General features: G+C 39.5%; 1 protein-coding gene and 2 long non-coding RNA genes across 4 annotated transcripts in view; 1 reads left to right on the top strand and 2 right to left on the bottom strand.

Moving 5' to 3' along the window:
* Positions 1-3,036, bottom strand: part of hipk2 (homeodomain interacting protein kinase 2) — a 57,249-nt gene extending 54,213 nt beyond the window's left edge. Inside the window, exon 1 of one of the 2 annotated variants that reach the window (XM_077595962.1) lies at positions 2,611-3,036. In XM_077595962.1, the coding sequence (XP_077452088.1) occupies positions 2,611-2,650 (40 nt within the window). In that variant the 5' untranslated portion in view covers positions 2,651-3,036. The remainder of the gene's footprint in view (positions 1-2,610) is intronic. The other variant, XM_077595961.1, reaches the window with a different exon arrangement.
* A 5,046-nt stretch (positions 3,037-8,082) lies between these two features.
* Positions 8,083-27,408, bottom strand: LOC144071621 (uncharacterized). Its single transcript, XR_013299680.1, has 3 exons — positions 27,226-27,408; positions 9,301-9,416; positions 8,083-9,042 (listed from the first exon to the last, which is right to left on the bottom strand). It is a non-coding gene; the product is annotated as an uncharacterized LOC144071621 (long non-coding RNA).
* Positions 12,610-18,158, top strand: LOC144071446 (uncharacterized). The gene is made up of 2 exons (XR_013299634.1): positions 12,610-15,898; positions 17,467-18,158. It is a non-coding gene; the product is annotated as an uncharacterized LOC144071446 (long non-coding RNA).
* Positions 27,409-27,494: the final 86 nt, after the last annotated feature.

Below are 27,494 nucleotides of genomic sequence, written 5' to 3'. Positions count from 1 at the left end.
AGTCATCCAAAAAAGACGTAACCAAACCACAGATTCTGAACGCCCAGAGAGCTCTTCCTGCATTTCTAATCAACATTTAAAAAGGCACAACCTTGGACTGAGAGTCTGGGTCACGCCCTATGAGGAAGAGATCAATCAAATGACTCCCAACCAGGGTGAGCAGAGGAAGGAGGGAGATGGAGCTGAGAGTCATTTCTGGGAAAGTCACCCTGTCCTATGAGGAGAAACTTCCTTCCAAGTCAGCGCAGGGTAAATTCCCTCTAGCAATGTTCCCCTTTGTACTGTATTTGCTCACATAAGGTAAAAAGTCCCATTGGTTACTGTGGCTGGACTAACCAAACATCAATCTGCCTCTGACACTGCATTGCCAGTCACTACCTTCTTTCTTAGCAGGATCTGAGTCACACTTTACCCATCCGTCTGGTCATGAACTAATGATCTTCACAGAGGAAAACTGTCACGCCAAAGACCATATTTCAACTTTGTTAACACATAATGACTCGCAATCTACACAATCTTATACAATAAGCATTCATGTATGCAAATAAACCCCAAGTCACTGGCCCCTGCTTGGAATAAAAGCAAACACAATGGGACCAAGGGGAAGGTAAGAGAAACAAAGACAAAAGCAAAAAAACTGTAATGCTCAAGTAGAATGGTTCCATGTATTCTTTTGTATCTCAGCAGGCAACTTCCTAAATCAAGAGGATGATGAAAATTTGAAGGTAAAAAACCTGCAAAGATTTCACCAATTCTAATTCAATTTTACATATCTTTGCAGCTTTGGAGGTGGACCTGGGCGATAAAATGACAAAGATAATAATTATCGTCAAATGTTTTGTCAACAGCAATAATAATAAAGCTTTAAATAAATTTTGTTGAATTTAAACTTCACTTACACTACCCGAAGAGTGGTTTCAAAGTTTCAGAACCATTTATGTAATGCATCTGACACTATATAGTTTTTGCTTAACCTATTCAATTTAAAATATGCTTCGCTTTACTCTAGTTTTAAGTCTTGACACAAAACGTCTGTAGTTCATTGACACATTTAGAGGAAACGGATCATACATGTTTAGGTTAATAGTTCTCCTCTAGCCAAAGGGGGAGGGGGGGTAATCACCATGATAAGGCCCTCCAAAATGTTGTTTCCAAAAGACACTGGCCATTTCCACGGCGACTGCACATAACAGCCCTCTCCAACTTTGAGGGGAACAGGAAAGGTAATCAATTCCCCCTGGTGTCTCCTTTTCTTCCCTCTCGGAGGCGAAGAGGAAAGCCGGCAATGTAATTTGCACTAATTACCTTTTCCACGGGCGTCTCAAATTCAACTTTCCTCTTCATGTGAGAAAACCTGTGCCTCAAAGGGTCGTCGCCCCAAATGGAAAAAAAAGCTTATTAAATACAGTTGAAATTTTAAGACATTGAATGCCACTGACGACATTAGACATTTAACCCATTTTGACTGGGAGCGACTGGCAGCGAATGATCAAGGGCATTGAAATCTAAGAATTCATAAGAATTCATGCCTCCCAATTTAAACGGGTTGTACTTCATATATCAGTGGCAAGATATAAGTTAATAAGGGGGCATAGATTTGACACTAAACAATTTGTAGCCTTCACAATTCTGGTTCAGGAAGATCCCTTTTTGCTTTGCACACCTTGTGAATGGGATATATAAATAATAATAATATATTTTTAAAGAGTTTCCCTTTGATGCCAGCAGAGGGACTACAGAGTAACGGGGAAAATAGTGCACATGACGCTAAACAAATATTAGAGACATCTGGACTCATTATTTGCTTGGTGACGCATTGGTTTGCATGAAGCTCCGATAAGAATGCAGGTGTGCACCACTTCATCAAAGAATGTCCAAAGAGTTTCTTTTTCGCATCTATTTTCTTTTACATAATTCAGGCTAGTAGCTATATGACGATTTCAAATCATAAAGCGACTCCTTCTCCACAACGGCTGTTTATACAAGCAATTAGAGTGGGCCAATTCCGTTGATTTGCATTTATTTACGACACATTTGAGATCGATCGTACGTCGAAGCTGAACACTTGATGCCAATTACAATCAGTGTTTTATTTTTGTTAGTTTGTTTGTTTTTGTTTTAAAGCCATTTAAGTGACAGCAAATGGATGAGCATCAAGGGGGCGGCATCCAACGGGATTAGTCACGGACATGTCGCCGCAGCCATAGCAAATATGAAATTATTATTCTTTTTTTACAGTGGAATCGATACAGGAAGGTACCAACCAGCGTGACCGTATGCCCACGGTTCTCTGGATTCTACGGCACATGAATGTGTTACAAAACAAAGAAATTAGGATTAGAGTGAAGGCAATCGTTACGTATGCCTTTTTCCATTCATTCGAAGGGCACAGGTTGGCTCTTAAGCAGGTGTTTGCACACATAATGACTCCTGTGAGGGAGAGGAAAAACGCGTGTAGAATCGTCTGACAGCATCGTCGGACTTCTATTTCAAAAGCTTCAGGTCGTCCTCCAAATGTGAGCGTGTGTTGAGTTGAGGCGTGTTTAATGATTTGACAGAAAGACAAGGCAGACGTGACCCCCCCTGTATCCCCCCTTTTCGTGCGCTTACCTTCGTATACAGGGGCCATCGGTGCAAGGCTTCCCGTCATTCATGGCAAACGAGAAATGGAGATGTCCGCTCAAAACTCAATCAAAATCTGCCATCTTGAACGAGGGACGAGAGCACCGCGTCGGTCTCCTGCATTACTGGCCCGCTTCATGAGTGAGGGAAAAGACTCCTAATTCCCATCCGGACCGGGGCGTCTTTCAAGCGGCGGTTCCGACGAGCAGTCCCAGCGGTTCCCGCAAGCACACCTGCGCCCGCTTGCTGCTTTTTGGGGCTCCCGGAGCGAGCCGCGACCGAAGGCTGACTTTCAGCTATTGTGCGACATATCTGTGGAAGTGGGGACTCGGCAAAAGTTGCAGAGGACTGACTGAGCGGAGCGAGTTTTGCTGTGCGAGAGAGCGAGAGAGAGCGAGAGAGCGAAAGAGAGCCAGGGAGGGAGGAATTGAGTCAATTATCGAGCAGGTCGATGGGCAGGGAAGAGAAGCCAGGGGAAAACAATCGTCTGGAAAACAGGATTGCAGTCCCAGAGTGATGAATACAATACACAAACAGAATAATATTCCTGTATTCCTGTTCTGGAAGTCATTAATAATCCGCTTTCATTCATTTTCTGTATCCATTACAAGGTTTGCGGGGGGTGCTGGAGCATAGCCCAGTTAAGTACAGGCACCAGCACCCTGAATTGGTGGCCAGCCAATCACAGGGCACAAGGAGACGGGCAACCATTCAGGCTCACACTTGGGGGCAATTTCGAGTGTTCAACCAGCCTACCCTGCATGTTTTTGGGTTGTGAGAGGAAATCGGAGTACCCGGAGAAAACCCACACAACTGTGGAGAACATGCAAACTCCACACAGGGAGGACCTCCGATCGAAACCTCTACCCTGGAACTGTGAGACTAAAGCACCAACCGCTCACCGACTGGGCCGCATCCTTTTATCTCTTTTTCATCAATCATATACAAGCTTTTAAATACAAGGTACATTTTTATCACGTACATCTTAGTACAAAACAATATCTTGCCATCAATAAATTCAGTATGAAATGGCTACTGTCTTTATTTTTTTTTTCCATTCATTTTCCGTACTGCTTATACTCAAGGGCTGCAGGGGTTGCTGGACCATATCCCAGCTAACTATGTGGGCACCAGGCAGGGAACAACCTGAATTGGTGGCCAGCCAATCGCAAGGCAGAAGAAGCTGCTATGTTTAATTATTTAAAAAAAAAAAAAAGTCTAATATTGACTAATATTGAAAAGAGCTGTACAGTACATACTACAAAGGCAAGAGTGGCTTCATGATTTTTTGTTTTCTTTACTGATATTCAAGCATAATCCATGAAAAACAATCACAAAAAAATATTACTCAATGAGTTAAATTTGATGGGCAGAATGGGTATTAAAAAAAATCATTCATTTTCCAAGCCGCTTATCCTCACAAGGGGTTCGGGGGTGCTGGAGCTTATATCTAAGGGCAATAGGCAGGGTAAACCCTGATTCGGTTTAATTGGCCTATGATGCATGTTTTGGGGATGTGGGAGGAAACCAGAGTACCCAGAGAAGACCCACACAGACACAGGGAGAACATACAAACTCCACACACGAAGCTCGGAATCCAGCACAGTTTGAACCTTGATCTCAGAAATGCGAGGCGGACGTGCCAGAAAATAATTAAATAATGTATTATTGTAGTAGTGTAGTTGTATCATATTGACTCATACTGTTGACATTTTTTAGCTCAAAGGTGCTACAAATTGAAGGTAGTGTATTTTTTGTACCGCAGTAAATAACCACAATAATAATGACAAAAAACCTCTTACATACTTATAACTCTGAAAAGCAATCAGCAAGAAAATCACAACCGACTGCCCGTAATGTTATCCTTTAGGCATAACTAAATTGTACTCATTCTAATTTGATGAGCAGGTTCTCAAAAGAGAAGATCATTAGTTTAATCATTTCACATATGTGTCAATTTCAATTGTGCATACTATTTTGCTTTCTGTGCATTTCAGTAGGATGATGCTGTGTGTTCGTTCATGTGTGCCTAAAACCAAAGCCTACACACGCTTTGCACATGCAGAATGAATTTGAAAGGAATCGGATTACATGGGCTCACGCCAGTGTGATTAATCTGTCATTTAGCAGCGATGCTAAATTGCACTCGCAGCATTATACACAGCAATCTCGAAATGAAACGCGTGGATGGAGACTTGTGGGTGGACGTCAGAGACCGATGAATTAGTGCAGATCAAGTCCAGTCTGAAACTAATCCCGCAATAGTAATATAGTTATTTTTGAACCTCATGAAATAATTCAGGTAACAGGTATCATTGCCTACATTTGTAATCAGATTCTGTCTTCAGCATTTACCAGGATTTGCATCCTATTCTGCAAATAATAATCTTTCTTACCTTTTGTCAAGTACGGAAGGTTCAGGTAGACTTACGTTTTTTGTTTTGCATCAAAACACAATATAATGTTATTTGCCATTTTTTAAACGATGCTGTGCTTTATTCTTTGACCTGCACATTTGTATTGAGTGGACCTCACACCTGCTTAGATGGAAAACTGCTGTCAACCGAGTGTGATCCGGCGGGAAAGAACTGCGATGCAAGAGACTGCACACATCATGCTACAAATGAAAAGAACTGCACTTCACATCATGTTACTTTTTACTCACCCTTGGTTTTACTGTGGTGTTTACCATCCACAGAAGGGAAATTGTATCTTATTAGTTTTCAGCACTGAGATTTATTAGGTGTTGGTCCTTCTAACGAATACAGCATGTGTTAAAAAATAAAAAGGGCATTAAAAATAAATAAACTGGAGGTCTACCCTGTTTTGATGAACTGTCAACAGATGTTATAATGAGAGTTGACATTTTAGTTCAACTTTAATTCCATGTGTGAGAGATTAGGAAAGGTTGACAAAAGATGGACAGACAGGCAGATGGTCATCAACCATTCCATGAGGCTAATCCATCGCTCGAGTACATCAGGATAATTAAGACTCAGGACATATAAATAAAATCCCAGTGGATAAATGATTATGCAGTGTGTAGGCCATCGCAATAATTCTACAATTTTATATCCCATGTTTGCGCTAAATAACAAAACTGTAGAGTTACAATATATAGTGTCATTGTGATTTAGAGACACTATTCTAAAACATACATAGCAGAATTGTATTGTGTCACTGGCCAGTGGAAAATATGCCCTCTTGGGTTAATGTTGACAACTATATATATATAACAACAATTAATTGGGAAAACAAGCAACAAAGGGAGCATGGCAACATTTTTGGACCAAGAAAAATCACTTAATTGGGGGAATTTCTGTTCATGTTCCGAGGCAGAATAAAACGTCATATTTTGGCCAAAGTGACTGTCTTAGTGGTTAGACTGTCCTTGTAATGAGGCTTTAAATAATTAAAAAGAATGCTTTGTGGACAAAAAACAAACAAACCACAATTTCCTAGCGTCAACTCCACGGGATGTGAAAATGTATGAAATATGTTCTTCTTTGTTGGACCTTCAAAAGCTTTTTATAATAATAGAAAACTATGTCCCTTTCATCCACAGTTAAAGTATTATAGCCAATAGGGGCAAGACGAATAGTTATACTTGCATTCTGAATGATTTGAACCATGAATTAATTGATGAAGATATTAATTATAACACTTGTGCACTTGTATCTGGGCTTGGGCCATAGGTGTACAATCTTTTTTCTGTTGTCTGGTGCTTTGTGTTCTTCAGTTCAGGTATGTAATTATGTGCTATATTTAAATGAAGTCACTAACAAAGATGTTGAATATATATAGCCCCCACCGCTGGAAACTGTTCAGACAATTGCAAGGAGTACAAATTATTTTCTTTTGTTTCCCCCACTATTTCTTCCTTCACGTCTGTCAAAAACTTTCCCATTGCAAAACTTTAACCTGCATTCATACTGAAATGGCTTTGACACGGTTGCAACACCGTTGTAAAAATAATAATAATAAAGTATTAACTCATTAACAGCGATAGATATCCAATCGATTTAGTCAGAAACCCAGTCAAATTGGATTGAATGTTTATCGCTGTCAATGGCAGTTAGACGTGAGAACTCAATAGTACCAACTTTCCAAGTTGAAATGAATTTTATCGCTATAAATGTCAATGGAAGTGAATGAGTTAAGGGCTACAAGCAACAAAATAATCCAAAGATATAAGGATATTACAATTATATATAGTTTTTTACATTTATTTCAACGTGTTGTCAGGTTTTGACCCCTCAGCTAATGGAAAGGCGCTGTTTAGGTTAATAGCATTAAAGCGGAGAAGTCCAGTGTAAGTTGAATTCAAGCTTCTTTTGCGGGCCTTATTCAATGATATCTTTATCATTTGCTGCAGGCAGAGTTAGCCCATGGGCCTTAGTTTGTACACCACTGTTTCAAACCAAATTTTCATTAAACATTTGACAACTTTTGACAATTTTTGTTCTTTTTTTATGGTCTGGTAGCAATGGTGATATTCTTGGCAACGAGGGGATGATAAACACAAACTTTATGACCTGCCATTTGTTAGATAGCAAAAACACATGAAAGTTGCTTGTATAGAATGTTTGTATACAAACTTTGAAAGTCTGAGTCTGAAAGCATTTCAAGCCCTGTAAAACCCAAACTACTTGCATATCCTATTCAGACCATGTCAAAGTGCTTTTTTATTTGTTGACTGTGTACTCACAAAAATCGGCCAAACACTGCCAAACTGTGGTCTGTGTTTTCATTCCACCGATTCAGTGTCCTCCGCCCGTAGTTAGCTGGGATAGACTCCAGCACACCCTGCGATCTTTGTGAGGATAAGCGGTTCAGAAACTAAATGTATGAAGGAATAAATAGTTAGCACAGCTATAGGCGTAATCCATTCTCTGCCAATCACTGGTCACGATGGTCATCCTTTTTATAGACACTGCATGATTAGGGTTGTAGTACTAGTGTTTAAAATCATGCAAGAGGTGGTTTGCTTAAGAAATTTTATTATTATTAACGTGTCTGCTTACTTATTTCGTCAACGTGCAAAATTTTCTCACTTTACTTCGGTACTGTACTTGTCTCCTACTTGTCATCAGTTCTAAAAAAGCTTTTAACACCAGAACTTGTATGAATGAATATAAACAACCAATATGGGTGATATTAAAAATAAATAGACTGAGTTTCACAATAAAAAAAGTTTAAAAAAATTAAATAGTAACAATTAGAAAATTGTATTAAAATCATAAATAAACAGGCAAAACTGCCTGCAAACTGAACCTTTAGCAGCAACCTGAATGTGAGAAATGCATCTATTCAAGTCTTAAGTTTTTGTCCATAACGACCAATACTTGGAAGCATCCGTGCTGAAAGTCCCCAGAACTTAGGCTCCATTCAGAGTGCCATGATTGTACTAGTAATAAGGGAAAAATGCCTAAAAAAGAACTGATATAATCTGAATTGAACTGAATTGAATGCTTTTATTTTCATTATAAAAGTATAATAAGAGTGAACCAAACTGAATTGAACATGCAGAACCGTTACAGCCTTGGTTTAAACTTAGTGAGGGATAGAAGGTGGTCTGATTATTTGTCAAGAACCAGGCAGCATCTGTTAAATGTGTTGCAGCACTCCACCTGTTTCGCGCTTCAAGGTCACATTAGTCATCAACTGGCAAGTTGTATGATGTCTTTTGTGGTTATGAGGAGTGATTGGTAATGCCTGAGAAAATACCCAGGGTGATGTCATTGTCATTATGACATTAGTATACCTTGCAGCTTGAAACAGTTCACCAGGATGCTGATTTCACAGCTGTGTGCATAGTGCTTGGAAGATGAAAACATGGAATATGGACAAACATTTGATGTCAATGAATCAGAGTTATCTCGTTAATTTGAAAAGGACTTCAAAGTTTGGGGGGGAAAAATCATATATTGTGGTAAACTTTTTTTTACACCTGTGTGAGATGCCTGAGGCCCAGATAGTAAGGGAGCATTATTTGAAAAGATAGATCTGCGTCTGTAAGTCAGGAATTCATCTAAAGACAACACCATTGTTTCCCAGTGGGGAAATCTAACTGTTTCAGCAGCACAGGGTTAACAAGAATACACATTGAAATGAGTGTACTGGCTGTCATTGACGGTAATAGAAGTCCAATTCATTTTACCTGGGAGGGGCTCCCAGCATTCACAGCCAAGTCTCCCAGTTAAAATTCATTTGACGTCTATTGTCGTCAATGACACGAGTACGGTTCGCCACTATCTGTCCTCCAAGAAAAAATATATTTGATGTTTATTGCTGATTGGAACACGCGAGTATGTCACGTTGTGGTCAATTCAGAATAAATAATGATTTTAATGTTATCAAACAATCAACTTGTATATCGGTAGCAGCCCTTTGCGTGACACCATCTTCTCAAGAGTTGTTCTGTAATTACAAAGTTCAAACAAGGTAAATCATACACTGGCTTTGCTCACTCAGGCATACCAACAGTATTGAAAACACTCAAATTGTGTGTCGCTACTGCTTAATATATGATAAAAGTACTGAAAATTTCTCCTCCGTTTACATTGCGAAGGTTGTCCCAGTTTTCCACGCTTAAGCCAAACATACCACTAATGATGATGACCTCATCGTGTTTTGAAATGTTGCACACCAAAGCAGTTAAGCGCACTAAATACTCACGTTGTGCACATGCATGCAAAGACCGAGGCGAGGACAGAACATTTCCTCCTTTCAGAATGCGACAGGCCCGCTTTTTGGCACTCCCTCTCCAGGCAGGAGTGAACCTCAGCTGAACTCTTTAGAAGAAAAATCAGAGAAAATATGTCATGACTAATCGTCACCAGACAGTCTTCTGCTTGGAGGTTATGGCGACATCCTTTCCGATATTTGTTTTTACATAGGGAATTTCTATTGGTGCCCTATCCATTCTGATTAACAATCACTGGTCTTATAAGCGCAGTAAACAATAATGGTAGAACATATATGACTACTTTTCTTGGTAATTAATATATTTTAGTTTTAGCAAATATTGCTTTGTGTTGTTTTCCCCTGATGACCCAAAAAATAGGGTTGCATTCAGAGGACATTGCAGTATTAAACTGGTGCAGTGCAGTATCTCTTAGATGTTTCATTTTTTGTTTTATTCCATTAAAACACGTGTCAAAATGGCGGCCCGGGGGCCACATCTGGCCCGCTGCATCATTTTGTGTGGCCCGGGAAAGTAAATCATGAGTGCCGACTTTCTGTTTTAGGATCAAATTAAAATGAAGAGTATAGATGTATATTCAATTTCCTGATTTTCCCCCTTTTAAATCAATAATTGTAATTTTTTAATCCATTTTTTCTGTGTTTTTAGTTCAAAAATCATTTTGTAAAATCTAAAAAAATATATAAAAAAATCTCAAATAAACATTGTTTTGGATCTATAAAAAACGGAATATACAGGGCTTTTAATCCAGTTCTTTTAATCCATTTATATAAAAAAATCTAAATATTATATCTAAAATGGTCCGACCCACATGAAATCGAGTTGACGTTAACGCGGCCCGCGAACCAACCCGAGTCTGACACTCCTGCATTAAAACATAAAGTTTTGTCTTCAAGGGAACAACCGAATAATATTGGGAAAACCTTGACACCAAAGTCTAAAACTGATTTTCATTTTTATGAGACAAGTGCTATGAAGGACAGCACTGTCCAAATAAGAACCATCTTGGTTTGCTTCTGAATGTAGTGCAAGCATTACTTTACACTTTGGATTTTCTGAAATTAGAGCGAAGAGACCCTACTTTTAGAAAAGAGTACAGCTTCACCCGTGTCAGGAATCCAGGACGCTGGACGCTTCTGCGGGGTAACTGGTGATTACTCGCTGGTGATAAAACACTCAATGCAATGTCCAGATTGCTGAGGAATGTTACCCGAGTGGTCAATTATCCATGTTTTTTTTCCCACAAGACACAACTGGCAGGATTCTTCTTGTCACATTTCAAATATTTCATGTGTTCAATGACTGCCTGCTGGATGACGGGTTTGCTTTAAAATTGTTATGTGCTGCACTTTCAACCAGCAGGTGAGAAAATAACAGAGGCGTATTCCATCTACACAAATCAGAGGTAAACAACACGTTGGTAGCTTATTATAAATCTTTCGGGGGGAAAAAAATTCTATATCAGCAACTTTCTCATAGGAGAAACACACACATTTGTGACACTGCCACATTCCTATTACGTATTATATTTGTGTGCACTTTATGGTGAAGCTTTAAATCTCATCATGTACTTGTATAATGACAATAAAGGCATTTATTTTAATTCAATTCAATTATTTAATAGTAGAAGAGAAAAGTACCACTCAGGGGGATTTTTTATTTGTATGCTTTATTACATTTTTACCTTTGAATTGGTGTGAAAATACTCACCACATACTGTCACTCATCGATGGGCTAAACAAAATGTATTTACTAGCTTACACCTAAGTCCCAGTGGTCATTTTCTGTAAAACTCTAGAACACTAAATTCAGTTAAATATAAAAAGCATTGATTCAATTACTAGGAATTCTTTTCAAGCCTATAGCATATACTAATCAATTACATACAATGCTTGACTCCTTCAAACGTAATTCCTTTGTCTTTTTCTTGAAATGTAATGAACAGAATTTCCCATCTGGAAATTCGAAGCTTTTTCCCTTGGCTATATCTGCAAATTCATATTACAGCAGACAAGATAAAAAAGGGGGTTTGGCGCCAGACTTGCATTTGTTTGCTAAAAGTGATTCTATAATGATTTCTGCTTATGGCAAGTGAGGGCCTAACTGGAGTCAGCAGCTTTGAGCACAGGTGCACGCACCTACACACAAGCACACGCATGCACAATGGCGGACAGGTCTGCTGACAGGGCAGCTTTGTTGACCTTCTGTGTTCCATCTGTAGCTTGACGTTTTCAGTCATTAGCTGGCCTGACTGGGCCAGGGATTAATGAGGGCTCACTGGACTGACCTAGATCATCGTGGCACCTAGTAACTCATATGCCGTCATTGACGACCATAAACATCTAAGTTTGGATGTCTATGGCTGTCAATTGCACTGAAACACCTCCAGCCCTCTTTGGTAAAAATGAATTGGATGTCAGTGGCAGCCGATAAATCATTATCAAAAACCTATTTTCTTCAAATTTTCACCAACCAAAGTAAGAAAAAAAATGATGAAATGGTTCTTTTGTATGCCACAAACAAATTGAACAACCAATGAAGATGTTCAAGACAATAAAGTAAAAAGCCTTTTAAATTCCATGTTCCAGTCTTTCCCCCAAAAACAAGAATTGTACAATTAAGATTGATTAAAAATCCCTCCAGACTTGACAACAAATCACCAGATAAAAACATGACACCTGGGAACAATTGTATTGTTCTAGACTTCCCAACCACAAAGAACATTCTAAGTCATGACAAGATAAAGTAAGAAGACCCTTCTTACGAATGAGGGCCTCCGAGAAAAATGCCTGCTAATCTTCACCTTTGTCTAATTTACGAGCCCATTGACGTCAAAGGCCGGGTCTCCGTTCCGGAACCGTGAGAACTCCCAGATTCTTGGGCCTCGGATGTAAAACTCACACCAACCGCGCGCTTCCTGCTAAGTCTAACATAATTGCAACATTTCATTGACGAACAGCGCGTTCTTCGTGACAAGGAATTTGGCTTCCCTAGGGGATATTGCTATAGTAAATATCACTTTTGTTGTTATTATTGTTGAGGTGGATGATCCGCTCTGTGGGGAAAGAATGCACATTGGTGGGTAGGTGTGTGTGTGTGTGTGTGTGTGTGTGTGTGTGTGTGTGTGTGTGTGTGTGTGTGTGTGTGTGTGTGTGTGTGTGTGTGTGTGTGTGTGCGTGTGCGCGTGGGCAAGATCAACAGAGATTGCAGAACTAAGGAGGGATCCATGTGACCTAGCCAGGGAGAAGAAATGGATTAAGAGTCACATGTACAGACTGAAAGGTAGACTGGATGGTTTGTCTTTCTTTCCTCTCACGTCTCCATGTTTGCATTCCGTGACATAGCTGACCTGAAGTGTACAGTACACCAGGATTTTCTTGATCCTTTGTTTCCTTTATCTTTCCGGTAAGGTCTTATTGAGATACAATAGCTTTTCTTCCAGGTCGTAAACACAGATAGACTTTTAATTTTTTAATTCCTCCATCAGTGAAGAAACCTTTTTTGTATTGAGAGAACTATCAAATTAGGGAACAATTTGTGAATGAATGGTTATGTTATTGTGAGTGTAGCATAATTATTGTTCTAGCAATTAATGAATTTTCGAGGGATGCTGTATGCCTAATTAGTAACATTGTCAAAACACATCCAAATGGTATAGAAAGGAGAAACATACACACAATGATTGCTCAGATGGAGTGAAAGAGGTTGATGAAATGACCAATTTCCCCCTTTTTCTCTGTTGATTTTTCTCTTTTTACAGCGGTCATCCATTTTTTTTAAAGGAAAATATCGCCTAATCTTGTGTTGTTTGTGACGGTTCATTGGAGCATCACTTAGCCGCCCCGTCACAGATTCCAAATTACACTATTTGGCTGCAGCGATACTGTAGAAATTGGAATAACAGTGCTTCAAATGACTTGTTCAGTTTTCTTTATTAAATAATGGTCTTGTAAGAATAACAATACCGGTGATGGATGTATTGTGTGTTGAGTGCCAAGTGTTTCAGTGGCTAATGACGTCTCGGGTCAGTCGGCACAGAGAGTGGAGAGATGAAGTGAGTGTGTTGTCTTACTGGAAAGGAAAGCGATTTAAGGGATAATCTGACTGATTGATTCTTGCATGTGTGATGTCTTTAAAGGGGCTGATGTAATCATTTTTTTCCACCCACTGCAGTCTCGTTACATTTTTAGGAAGTGCGAACGGAAGTGGAGGAGTTCCATTTAGGCCTTTTTAAGCGTGTCAATCTGAGAGGACCAAATGAGGGAATAAACAAAAAAGCGTGCCAGTCTTTTGTTCATTCATTCGTCTTCTGTACCGCAAATCCTCGCAAGGGTAGCGAGGGTTGCTGGAGCCTATCCCAGCTGACTTTGGCCAAAAACCTACACCGTAGAGTGGTCGCCAGTCAGCCTTAGGGCACACAGAAACAAACAACCATTCCCAATCACAATCATACAGCCACCAGCAGGAATCACTGCAACCCCACATGGCTTTAGTCTTTTGTTTTCTTTTATTATCTTCAATGTGGCGCTATTAACAAGGTGAAATAATGTTTCATAAGGCAATATTTATTGGTCTTGGGAGGCTGTTGTTAAATCTATAGGCCCGAATATTGATGCAACATGTCGGTTTTGTTTTTATATCACGATCACCTCTCTTGCTTATCAATCGTATGGTTTACAATCGATGGCAGAGCATCGTGTACTGTAAGACAAAGATGGATAAGAACACACACAGAGCGCACCCATAAACACACACAAGCTCACAATAAGGGCATGTTTCTGTAATGATGACAGCTCTGTGACAATAATGAACAACATCTAGTCTTTTATGGTGACGAGATTGGCCCTTGCTCAGTCAAAACAATTAATATTCATGGTTGGCTGGAGACAGAATAATAGCAGAGTATCTCAGCAAAGCCCCAGTAGGTTTGAGTGATAAAAGCGTGAATGCAGCAGAGGGTTGTGTTCTCATTTTGAAACAGAACTTGGCTCATTGCAAGAAAGCCAAAGCCAGAGTGATGCGATCTGGTCCCATTTTCTAACAACCATGATCAAACCCAAGAACAAGATCAATGTTCTGTTTAGTTTTCCATTTTTGGGGAGGGCTGTAGTTTAACCAGATTAGTGGATTTTTTTGGGCGAGTGGCTCAGTGGTTGTTTCTTGTTGATCAGAGGCACATTCTGCTTGATGCGATAATCTAGTGAATTTCTTTATTTACTCAATGGAAATGCTTGACAAAAGTCTATCATAACTTCCTTCTGTCTTCTGGGTATCTGTGTCCATGTTTGTAATCCTGTGTACCTACAAATGGGCATGTTCATCAGCCTAAAAGCTTTTTGCATCATATACAAATCATTGCTTGTGTATTAGCTGTGTTTACAAGCCTTCCGAAATTGAAAAAGCAAAAAATTCTGACATTTATAATGCATTTTTTTATCCTGAGAAAAGATGATTGCTAGTTCTTGTCAAATGATCACAGAATAAGTTTTGTTTAAAGTGTTTTTATCCATTTTGAGTTAACATAATTATCATTATTTACTTTGTTTTTCCACAGAGTCATCCTGGTAGGTGATTTTTTTAATACCACATGTTGGCACATCACAGCAGACTTTACCACTAATATTATAACACCCAGGCACCATTTGATTACTTGTGGGCAGATCATGTCGTTGAAGGATTTGCACACAACTCGGATCCTAATAGCAGATTATTCATGAACTCCAATTGCATGGAATTACCGTGAAGTGAGTGAGTGTAATTACATAGTAAATCAAGCGCACCATAGGTGGGTGGCTAAAATATAAAATTCAAATGACAGCAACCTAACTTTATTCGTCTCCTCTCTATCCTCAAAGGCTCATTTGGTATTTCAATTTTGACTAAAGAATACAGAGGAATATTGCTGTAATTAAACATTCGGTTTAATTATGAATAGCTACGAGTCATTTTATAACAACAACACAGTGATTCATATTATCTCTGAAATTTGCAATCACATATCCATTAATAAAGGTAGCTCAACCAATATTGATTACTTGTGAAATTTTAAAAATAATGGTCTGCCTCCTTTAAAATGGTAACATTGAACATTGCCTTTATACTGTCGCTACTAAATGGTTCTAATATGGATTATGGACGCCCAGTAAGAGCACCGATACTTCATGTAGTCTCTTCACCTTCCCTTCCTATTTTCCCCTGTGTCCTCTTTTCATGATGCGACTACATAAGATGTCCGTCCAAGTGTCCTTTGCCTTTGTAGAGTAGTTTCTAAATGATTCTGTTATGGAATGTGGATTCTCAGTAAGAGAACAATACTTCATGTAGTCTCTTCACCTTCTCTTCCTATTTTTCCCCCTGTCCTCTTTTCATAGTGTGACTGCAGAAGATGTCCATCCAAGTGTGTGGGTTAATGCCTCACTCCATTCTTCATGTCCCACAATGCTCCACACTCATTGTTTTGAAGAAGGTCGAATGTTCATTTATCCACAATTGCAGCTATCTTCCTGCCAAGCAGTCCTATCCTCTACCACTAAAAGACTCTCTTCAATGAAGACGTGCAGATGGACAAGGGTGAATATGGGCTTTGCGACGCACACACTAGTTTTTATGCACTTACCTCCTCCAATGAATGGAGGTTAGCAATCAAAAATGCCATTTGAACCATCTTTGTCAATGTTATCTTCCTCCATTTTTTTGACAAACTCCTTCAGTCACTCTACAGTCCTCCCCCATTGTTTATCACTTGCACCGTGAGCATCGGCAGTGGCAAATGAAAGCTACGCACAAATTGGCTTACCTATCTCCCTTCTATGTGCTCATCGCCTCCAGCCTGACAACGGTTAATACTTAGGCTATCAAAAAGCACCATGAAATACCCCATTCGGGTGTTCCAATGAAGAGTTTGTTCCAGTAGCGATTATTCAATATGGATGTCCAACCCATCATCCTGTACAAGCTTGGCAGTCGGAGGTTTTGACACATCTAATCCTCAAGTCTGAAGCTCACCCCTTAATTGCTCCAACACTATCCAAAATTCAGTATAAAGAGGCTTTAGTGACTACATCTTTCATGATTGCGGTTTGTTTTTTATGACCTACCTATCTTATACACAACCATTGAGTAAAATTGAATTTAACGCATGTGAACCAAATCATGAGTTTGATTTCCTCAGTAACACAGAGCCTCCCAAATAAAATAAGTCAGGCTGTAGCGACTTTGCAGCTTTATGATGCATTTGACACGCCGGTCAGATGGAAGCAGTTGTTTGTTTGTTGAAGCTCAGTTGCTATGGAATAGTTTTAGTTCTATACTGAAATTCAAGATGATCCAAGACAGATTATTTCATTTCAATTCATCTGTTTCCCTTCTTTCTTGTGTGTATGTGATTGCATTTCCTTGCCTTGACACAAGAAGTCCGATTTTGGATAAGGTATCGGCATAAGAAGCTCAAAATTGATGAAGTATCAAATCAAGTAACATGTTTTTTGGACTAAAAGTCACAAAAGCCCAAAAAAATACACAATGAACACTTAAATTGCATTGGTATACAAGTGACATTTTTGGGAGGGCATTTTTTTTTTTTTATCAAGAACCAAAGAACAAACATGCATTAAAGTAACAATAGTAAAATGGCGAACAACAGGCAGGCTCAATAGGAATCTAATCATAACATTTTTTCAGATAACTAGCTTAAAAAAATCTAACTAAATCACACTTTGGTATTAGTCACAGGCCGAGTCAAACTCTATGTAAAAGAAATATAAATTATATTCTGTAAAATACAGTGTGCACGTTAGTCTCACTGCAATGAAGAAAACATAGCATCTCCTTCTAGATTCTTTCTCTCCTGTGTAACTATCCCAAAATACTCTTGACCCTCTGCATGACGACAACGAAAGTAACAAACATGCATGTCAAGTGCTCTGTCATTCACAGCAGCACAGTGTGTGATGGGGGGCACACAACTCCCTTCTCTACATGATAAGAAAGGGGGTTGGTTAAGGCATGATGATGAACGCCTTACACTAAATCCAGGGATGTGCATTTATATGCAACATTACATTTAGTATATTTTGTTGCTGGTCTCTTAGGAAGGATTTGTGAAAGCTAAAAAATGTATTTTCTCCCTTTATTTTTAGCAAAGAACAAGCACAGATGTCTGCACGTGACTAAGAAAGTTATGTTTGTGGAAGATTCTTCTCCGCTGCCTCATGTGCAAACCACTGACCCTTCCACTCATTGGGTGCCTTAGTGGAAGACCACTACCAGCCACCCCCCACCCCTCGCACTGTCAAAATCGATTGCACCTCGATGACCCTCAATGGCAGCCAACAAGTCGAGAAAAGCATGCATGAATGCCTTTAGTGTGGAAGAACACAAGTGAATGACCTGACCTTAACCCAGACGTTGTCAGCCAGATTCCATGGCCAACATCAGTGACCTTTGACCTCACAAAAGGAAATAACGTTAGGCCAAGCGTTGGAGAAGACAATGAGTCAGACTCAGTCTTGTCTGTCAACTCTCACGTCCGCTGTTGTAATTATGCTCCTGTCTTTAAACTGACTCAGTGTGAGTGCTTTGTAGGCTTCTTTATTGCCGGATTTAATTTATGACTCCTTCATATCTCATTATTAATATGGTAATGGAGCTCCTTGAAGAGATTAAGGGACGGAGTGGTTGATGGTGACAGTAAAAGCTATTTTGGATTTTAGAAACAGAGTGCTTCAGAAAACCGGCGCAGACAATTAGAGTCATTTTATAGCGAATTCTAACAAGACACACGCTTCTCACATTTGGTGACAAAACAATACATTTCATCAGAAATATCGAAGCATTTGTGTTTCTGTTCTGTTCTTTTCGAGGCCAGGTCAGGACTCTCAATCACAGAGACTGATTGTCTGAGGGTAGAATTTTTTAAAAAATCAGCAGAAAAATGTCGCACTGTGATTGAATGGCACCCGCCCACGACAAATAATGTCCCATGAACCTTTAGTCTGAGTACAAGTCTGATACTACACAACTGAAGACTTGCACGTTAGTGTGTGAATAATAGCAGTTTAAATTTTCGGAAACACCTCAGAGCAAATTAATCAGTCAAAAATCATAATGCAACGTGCTTACCAAGAATGTTGATGTGAGATTAGTTGGACTTTCTTTTTCAATTGGCATCACTGATTATTTGGGTGAAAACGATGCAGTCTTGATTATGCCCTTTGTTCTTCCTTATTCACGGGGAAATCAAAGTTCTACAGCAATCCTCGCTTTGTCCTCAGTAATTCATTATTCTATTCTCCTGGTTTGGAGAATTCTTGCCTCCTAAATCGCCCAGTCTTCCTAGACTTGAGTGGGATCACAAATGATGACTATACTTGGAACCATGTGATCTCAGAAGAGGTAGTTAATGACTTAAGTTTTATGATGAATAAAAATTGAAAAGGGAGCATGGAAATGGATGTTTTATTTTACTCGCACTCCACATAGAATGTCACATTACGGTTATATGCAGTCGATGGATTTACAGCCTCAGTCACAGAACAATAGATTTTGATTAATGTGCACAATAAATTCTTATTATTATCAAGACGGACGGCGCTGCTCACATGCACAGCATGCTCCTATTGAATTTCATTATATTGGCGTGGCACTGTTGCTTGGGCTTGTGCTTTTATGGAGCTCAACCCGGGCCCAATCCAACGATCAATATTCGGTGTTTCACACAAAGTGGACCCGCATACACTATGTTTTAACCTTGTTGGTTAAGACGTAAATGCATTTGAAGTGACATTTGCGAGAAGGCCTTGGCCTTTTGCTTTAACCTCTGATTCTTGTTTTTAAGTGGATTTCATTACCATGACCTCATTAAGATTTTGAAGTATGAAATATGTTTTATGATCTTAAACGAAATACTGACAATCTATTCATACTAGACATTTAAGGCTACACCATCAGAAGGTTCAAAAGACGTGTTTCTTTTGTCCAAATTCAAAACAAATGTATTAAGTGCATTTTTTTGCAATACGATAAAGAAAGGGGAGTGCTATTTTGTAATCCATGGGAGGGGGAAGGAGCTGTATGGGACTCTAATGTTGAATCTGGTTATTTTAATGCGCTTCTGACAATGTTTGCCCAAAGTAACAGTGTCTGAAAAGGGTTTATTTGCTTTAAAACTTGAATTCTACCAGTGCATCTAGTGTTCTGACATTCTAGTTACTACTTTTCTCTATATGTTGAATTGCCAGCCATTAGAAATCACTTTTCTAGTTGCTTGAACACCTTTACAAACATTGAATGTTATTGATACAACTCATTACTTGGAAATATTATTCCCATATATTCCTTTTATTTTATCGTATTTTTTTTCAACTGTGCAGCACTAGTGGAATCTATGGATAGCAAAGAAAAAAAGCACTAATATTGCAGAAACACTTAAGTATTAGTTTGCTTACCATTAACCACACAAAGCCAATACAGATTCAGAATGGACATTTTAACCAATGAGGTTTCTTCTGAATTGAACAGCACCATCACAATCAACTGATAACACTTTAAAAACACCTGATTGGTGAAAGTGTATCCTCTTCATTGGTTGGAATGAAAACCAGCACCCACTGCGCCCTTCGAGGACCGGTTTGGCCACCCACGGTCTTAGGGAAGGTTCCTAATGGCAGCAGCTTCAGCTGAACACAGCAGTGAGCCCCCCTCACTGTGCAACTGCAGAGAACACCACCTCTGTGACAGACTGCAATCATATTGAGACTCCAGCTATGAATTTTCTCAATCTGTCACTCAGAAAAGAAACCTTCCATTGGACATTGGTGGTGTAATCATAAGTAAATAGTGACCTAAAAAAACACCTAGATCAATCTAACAACTAAAAAGTGCGGGTTGGGAAAGTCCAACTTGATAAAGAGTGGGCATCTGTACTGCAGTCAAACCCTTTAAACCCTTCATTTCCCCTCTAATACTGGGGATAACTTATCCAGAGAAATGCTGTTTCTCTTCAAACTCTCAAGAACAGCAGCAGGAGGCAACTGAGGGTTCCAGAGAGCCCCCACTGATTAAATTGTGTGCAGTTCTCTTTCCACACTCTTGCTTCATAACCAGAACTTCCCAAGAGCACCGAGGTTGCATTAAAGTAAAATAGAGAACTTAGATGCCACATTACAGTGGTGGACAGTTATATGTGGTGAAGAGTTTTGAGGCCAATCTTTCTCCTCCTTTGACCCTTCATGTGATTCAGTGCATGGTGCCGCAACCTTTGAACATACTTTAGTTTCTAATCCCCACTTGCTAAAAGTATATTTTAATACAGTGGGATAAACTTGAGTCCACTCCAAGTTATCAAACAGTAAAAAAATAAATAAATACAAAGACAATACGGAAAATGTAGGCGCTGTTTAATACAGAAAATGTAACAGTCATACAACTTTATGAAATGCAGTTCGCTCTCCAAATGATCAAGTACTAGTCTTAATAAGCATTTTGATCAATTTTTAATGTGTAGGAAAGTGCTATAAATTCATAGGGGTTTGGTAATCTGACTGAAAACCGGATTTAATCTCTGGATCACCTCTACTTCTTTCTTTCGAATCTTTGCGTTCTCTTTCGGTGGGAACGCTGCCAATGAGCTGTACAATCTAGCACAAGATGTAATGCAAAAAATGTAAGCAATGGCGTCACAAGAGGTCCTCCCATTGATTAGTAACATCCGAGATGAATCAATGAACCACCGGGGATGCTGTCGCTTTTGATCAAACCTGTTTTTCTTGCCTTTGCACATATGGTGCGTGGATGAACTTTAAAATGGAAAGCGCATTCAGGAAAGGATTAGGTCAAGAGGAGGAAGGTAGAAGAAGAAATCAAGACTGCAAAGAAAAGAGAAAAAATTCCTTTCAGATGAGGGGATTAAACCTCCTGTGGTTCACATACAAAACATTGGCTCAATCTATAGCTATAATTCATGTGCACACTAACCTGGGCCTATTTGGGTTCCTCCTTATGAAACATTCAAATGTTGAGTCTGTCAAAATGATGGGGGCAAAGTTCAATCACGTATGTGTGTGTGGTGGTGGTGGTGGGGGCATCCTGCCTAAAGAAGGTCTTAATTAACTGTAAAGTGGGCAAGCTGCAGGCTGCCCCATCGCTGTGCATATCAACGATCCGAGCGCCTTTCCAAGAACATTAGCAGACAAGCCTCCCTTTGTAAGCAGGAGAGTCTATTCAGCGGTGGTCGGTAGAGGCCCTCGGAGCTCCTCATTTCTCTAAGACGAGCTCACACAAGAGTTTGCACATGAATGCTTCTGAGAGCTCGGCCCTGATTTAGAGCGCTCGCTGTTGTCCAATAACAAGCAGAGAATCACATGCGTGCAGCAAAAATAGTATTCATTTTATTTGCTTGACTTGGGATTTAGTACACTCAAGGTTATGATTAAATATACTAAAGCCGTTTGGATTTGACAGTGTATTGAGTCTGTTCATTACAAACCATCTCTTTCAATTCACCATGCTTATTAATTCAACTGCTTACTGACCTCTAGTGGGCATACGTGGAATTAATTCCTGATATAAAATTAAGCCTTACCTATTTGGGCTGCAATTAATTTTATTGTCAGCCTTGCCTTTATAAACACGTGTTTGTTGTCGTTTCTTTTTTCAGAAGCATCCAACAAAAGCTGATAAATATGAGTGTCATTTGAACATGAGTAAAAGAATGGAAAAAAAATACTAATCAAATCTAATATGGCAGCAGTTGTGTAAGTTTCCTTTGTATGACCAAGTTTAGGGCCGCACGGTCAGTTGATATTGGCGTAATTGGTCCTTCTGCCTGGCTTAATTGCTGACCATGTGATTGGTCCTTCTGCCTGGCTTAATTGCTGACCATGTGATTGGTCCTTCTGCCTGGCTTAATTGCTGACCATGTGATTGGTCCTTCTGCCTGGCTTAATTGCTGACCATGTGATTGGTCCTTCTGCCTGGCTTAATTGCTGACCTTGATGTTCTGGCTATCAGCTATCTTTATGATTGACAGCATGCAGGCTTACTGACTACCGAGAGCTCTGTGAGGAGGTCCGGTCGGGTAGAGGTCTGTCCTTTTTATTGCTCCCTGAAGCGTCGGCGTGATGCTCATTGCAGGAATGATGGATGCTTGGTCTGCGCAAATTGATGGAGAACTCGTCTCATTGGACGGATGCAAGACAAACAAGCTGATTGGAAAGGCACATATATTTGTGCATGCATGCTCTCTGATACATTTTTCATGGCGGTAGCACACCCAGCACGCCTTCTCTATCATGCAGAGCTTTGGATACATGTTTGTTGACGTTTATCCTACTGTAACTCAAAGGAAATCATTGCTTTCAATCCTATTCACACTCAGTGGTTTGCTATGATATCAAACCTGAAGATGAACATGATCATTTATCATGACTGAATTGGATCGGCCAGCGTGTTGGAGGGGATTTTGGCCACAAAGCACTGTTTTACAACGTCTCTCCTGCAAAAAGTGTTTATAGAAGGAGAGAGGAAGTTCATTTTTTTTGCTTGAAAGGCATGTTAATTACCAAGAGCCAAGCTATGGGACTTAAATAGTCAGTGCTAGCAGTCTTTACCATTACAGCTCCCAACAGATCCCACAAAACCCCAAATATATCAGTCATGCAGTTTGTTGTGTGTTATCCTGCATGCATCAAAAAAAGACCTACGCGTAGCTCATTAAAAGATTAACCATGCAGGCCTTTTTCTCTTTACTGTTTGGAACATTCCCATGTCCAAAAAAAGAAGGATGTGAGAAATGACGATCGTTACAAATTTAAGGGGGAGGTTTTTGTATTCATACTTTAAAATTGGATAATTCCTCGTTGTATAAGAACAAGAAAATGTAGAATGTTCCTCTGATTCTAAATTGTCTGGAACATTATGTCCGTGACAGGGTCACAAAAGAATATGGTAGACAATTGGACTTGAGAGATAATGGCAAGTCAGACTCGAGTTACAAATTTGATGACTTACAACACAACCATGACTTGCTTGGGTTGAGAGGGTTCAAAACTTAACTTGGAGTCCTCAATCGACAATTTTGAAAATCTTGACTTGACATAACCCTGTGACTCGACTCAATGTGTACACTACAGGAATGGCTTTGGACTTGCTTGAAACCCGGACCAAATGACTTACAATTTGCTCGTGACGCACATCAGAATGACTTGTGCAATTTGCTGCACAATTTTCTGGTCCTAGCAGAGAGAACAGGAAAAGTGTGACTTAAAAAAAATGTGATAATAGAAAATTTGGGACCTCGCTCACCAGGGTCACCGGGGTCCCCCGTGGAGCCGAGCCTCGGCATTTACAATGTATTCTGTTTACGTAGGGAATCAATCCAAACGCAACAACTTGGGCATTTGAATTTTCTATTTCTCTCCAACTGTGCTTCAATCTGAAGAGAATTCTCAAACACCAAGCTGTTATTTTAGAAGGTGGGGAGAGGGACTACTGTGGATTCAGGGTTGTGGAAAAAAAATCATTTGGAATCTTATGGCTTCAATTCCGTAAATTGGAAATCCTATTTTCTTGGGGCCCTGTCAGTCGCTAGCCCTGGGAATGGTCATCATTTTTCTCCCACTTTATGGTTCCCCTGCCCACATTTCATGCCATAATTTGGTCATATAAAATGCAGCTTGATACAGCACATGTGGAAGCTTTTATGACAAAAATAGAAAGTGAGAGTTGTGTGAAATCCTTTTAAAAATGTATCAGCAATTTGATACATTGGCATAAAGTTCAAATATAAAAAAGACAGCTGTGTGTGGCTGCTCCCAAGAACTAGCAATTCTCATATCAGGAAATGCCATTATCCCAATACACCTCTGTGGCAGCTAATGACAGCCAGACACAAGCGTCAAACAGAGTTCAGAGGTCACAAGTCTACTCTTGTTTTAATCAGTGTGTATATTAGCTTAGATCTGCACCACAACCTGTTAAATGTCAAAGGGGGATGAAGCTAGATGAGGGAAAACACACAAAACAAAAATCAATGCCTCCTGCTCTTTTTTGCCTTCTGTCATCCTAACACATGCATACAGCACACCTGAAAGCACCCATTTCACCTTTCATTCACTGCCAAGTGCCAACCCCTGCCAGCTCAAACGGTTTGGACATCGATTATTGTCAATAACAGTGAAACTTCATCATTCACTGCTAGCATTCCCAGTTCAAATCGATTGGAATTCTGTCACTGTCAATCCCAGGGAATTAGGTAATTTGCCATCTTTTTGTACACACCGGCAATGGTATCTGCCACGGAATAACGCAGCAGGGAAGATTTTCTTCATCCTTTATCTATTGGTTGGGTGATTTGAGTGCGTGGGCTGTGTTGAAGCCAAGGAATTAGATAATGACTCTAGGAATTGCCAGAGGGCACAAAAAAAGAGGAAAAAGGGGATGACACTTTTTCCATTTTCCAGCCTTTTGATTCCCTGGTGTAAAGTGGACACAATTAGAATGGGGAAGATCATCCCTGAATGGCTTTACTCTATCTGAACCCATGAAAGAGCATAGAGCCAGCAGCAGTACGTTCCCTACATCTTACCTTCCCCCTTTCCCACCTTCTCCTTTGTTCGAATTTCCAGAAACTTCTATTCCTTTCTCTTTTATGTTGCCTCATTCTGCCCTCATCGCCATCTCATCGAGTGCATGCAAAATGTATCCAGTAACAAATGTACAAAAATTATTCCACACTTTGGATGCTGTATACATTTTGTGAAGGACACATGTTTGTTTCATCTTGAGTTTTATGTGCCTGATTGCCTCCTTTTTAGCCCACCTTCTCTTCTTGGGTTTTTGTAAACATCCTTTTTATAGTACACTTTTTAGAACAACCACGGGACGTGAATGGTTGTCCGTCTCCTCGTGCCCTTTGATTGGCTGGCCACCAATTCAGGATGTCCTCCAAAAAATAGTAACTAGCCCTATAAAAGGTTAAGAGTTATGAAAATTGGATTCAAGACATTTTAATAATGCCCATTAAGCCCCTATTTTTGAATAATGAATTCAATTCCATTTATGACTAAGGAAATCAGTTTTAGTATTTTAAGTATTGTGGAGGGTGACTTGAATAAAGGCATTCATAAATGTGTTAACCAATTTTACAAAATGTATTTTGTAATAAAAACAAATACCTGCAAGAGATTAAAATATTGCAAATCATCTAATAGCAGAGGGAAATTGAATTATACAGAATTGTTACTTTGCATAGCTAATTTTACGTGAAGTGGAACCTTGAAGGTCAAATATAGTTTAATGGGTGACGGCGAGTCACTTTCAAAAGGTTCAAATTTCAATTTGTGGCATTTTGACTTGAGCCTTGACAAGAACATTGTTTATTTGCCAATGTGTTACAATGTTGATGGTGGAGTCGTTTCCTGACAGGATCATTAGTTGTAAAATAAAAGAGGCCAAGGTGCTTGGACTAGCTGTACAGAAAGGTATAATTACCCATGAGACACAGGGAGCAGGGGTGGAAAGAAATGGTCATTTAAATAGGGTGGTAATTGTAATTATACTCTTCTGAAGCGGTATTGCCATAGCAACCATAACCCCTGATGGTGACAGTGAAGAAGGATTCATATGTGACAAATTGGAGAATATGTAGCTGCTATAGTGAATTCTGTCAAATTGGAATAAATGACCTGTAGGAAAGACTACTCTTCATTTTAGACTTCTATAGCTCTCCCTGGCTGTCCATCTTTTCCCATTTTCTTCCACTTTCATATTCGTCCTTTAAAACTCCCCCTTTTCTCATACAACAACACAGTTTGTTTCTCATCATCCCCAATGATCCAATGTTTTCTTTTCTGCCTGAAAACGTCCCGTTTTATATCAGTCACTAATCACATGCAGTTTACAAATAATCTTCTTTCCTTGTTTTATGTCCTCTCTGCATTCATTTTCTACAACTAGTAAATGGGTATGGGCTTGTGTGTTATAGCCTTTGGTCTGGCCACAAGTTCAATGAAAACACGGAGCAAGATGACACATGACTTACTGGTTTGATGTACAGGTTTTCCTTCATCATTAATCTCATGGATGAGTGTGAAATTTCACAAACATCAAAAACGAATGTGCATCCGTGTACTAGGTGTACCTGTACTACAAGTAACTGTAGATATACAACAAGTATGTTTACTTGCGTGATACCTGCCTCTTACCAATTCAGATATTCAGTCGTAAATTAACTGTTAATGATGAGGATCAGGTCCAGGCTAAAGCCAACATGTCCTAAAATGCTGCAACTCTTTGATATGATGTAAATGTTTCTATAAGGTCAAGATTGTTTGTCTTACAAGATCTAGTCAAGTTGTGCGAGTTTGAGTTTAACTTGAAGTGTATTTTGACGTTCTCCAGCAAACCTGGACAAATTGTAACTGAAGTACAAGGTAATGTCGAAAGCCTTACGGTCAACTCATGTGTTGCCATTAATGGTGATAAATGTAAAATTTATTTTTACAGAAAATACTCTGAGTGAACTGTCCTGTTTCAGTGCTACTGATGGCAATAAAATGTCTGATGCATATCCATTTGAATTTAGAGAGTGGCCGCAGAATGATCAAGCAGCAACCAATTCCCAATCACCCAATTTAAATGGATAGGACGGCTATTGCTGGCAATGGCAGCAAACGAGTTTAATAAGGAAGTTGACATGAATGTTGTTAATAGAGCTCAACATTTGGATTCTGGATTCTATTTTAACATCATTGCTACTGAAAGATTTATTAACAAAGGACAGGAAAGCCCACTGTGTCTAAATTATCACTTTAACATATTATCACATTCACATTCTATGAGTGATGTATTAATTTGAAAATCTGTCAAAGAACTGCTCTTGTCACGTCCCATCTGCTTACCTGTTCTTCTTCATCTGTTCCACCATTTAGTCTGCCGCGGCCTTTAATCCAACCAGATCCTGTCATGCTCAAGTAAGTTAGCACAGAGGGAGGCCCATCCATTTTAGGTAATAGTATAGAACAGGGGTGGGCAAACCGGTCCTCCAGGACCGCTGTGGGTGCAGGTTTTTGTTCCAAACAAACCAGCACAGACACTTTGACCAATGAGATTGCTGCAGAAAACAAGAAGCACCTGACTGCAATCCACTGATTGCAATGGTAAGACACCA

The sequence above is a fragment of the Stigmatopora argus genome, chromosome 3 (genome assembly GCF_051989625.1).
Source record: "Stigmatopora argus isolate UIUO_Sarg chromosome 3, RoL_Sarg_1.0, whole genome shotgun sequence".
Taxonomy (NCBI): Eukaryota; Metazoa; Chordata; class Actinopteri; order Syngnathiformes; family Syngnathidae; genus Stigmatopora; species Stigmatopora argus.
Note: the sequence above shows the minus strand (reverse complement) of the source record. Positions and strands in the feature narration are given on the sequence as shown.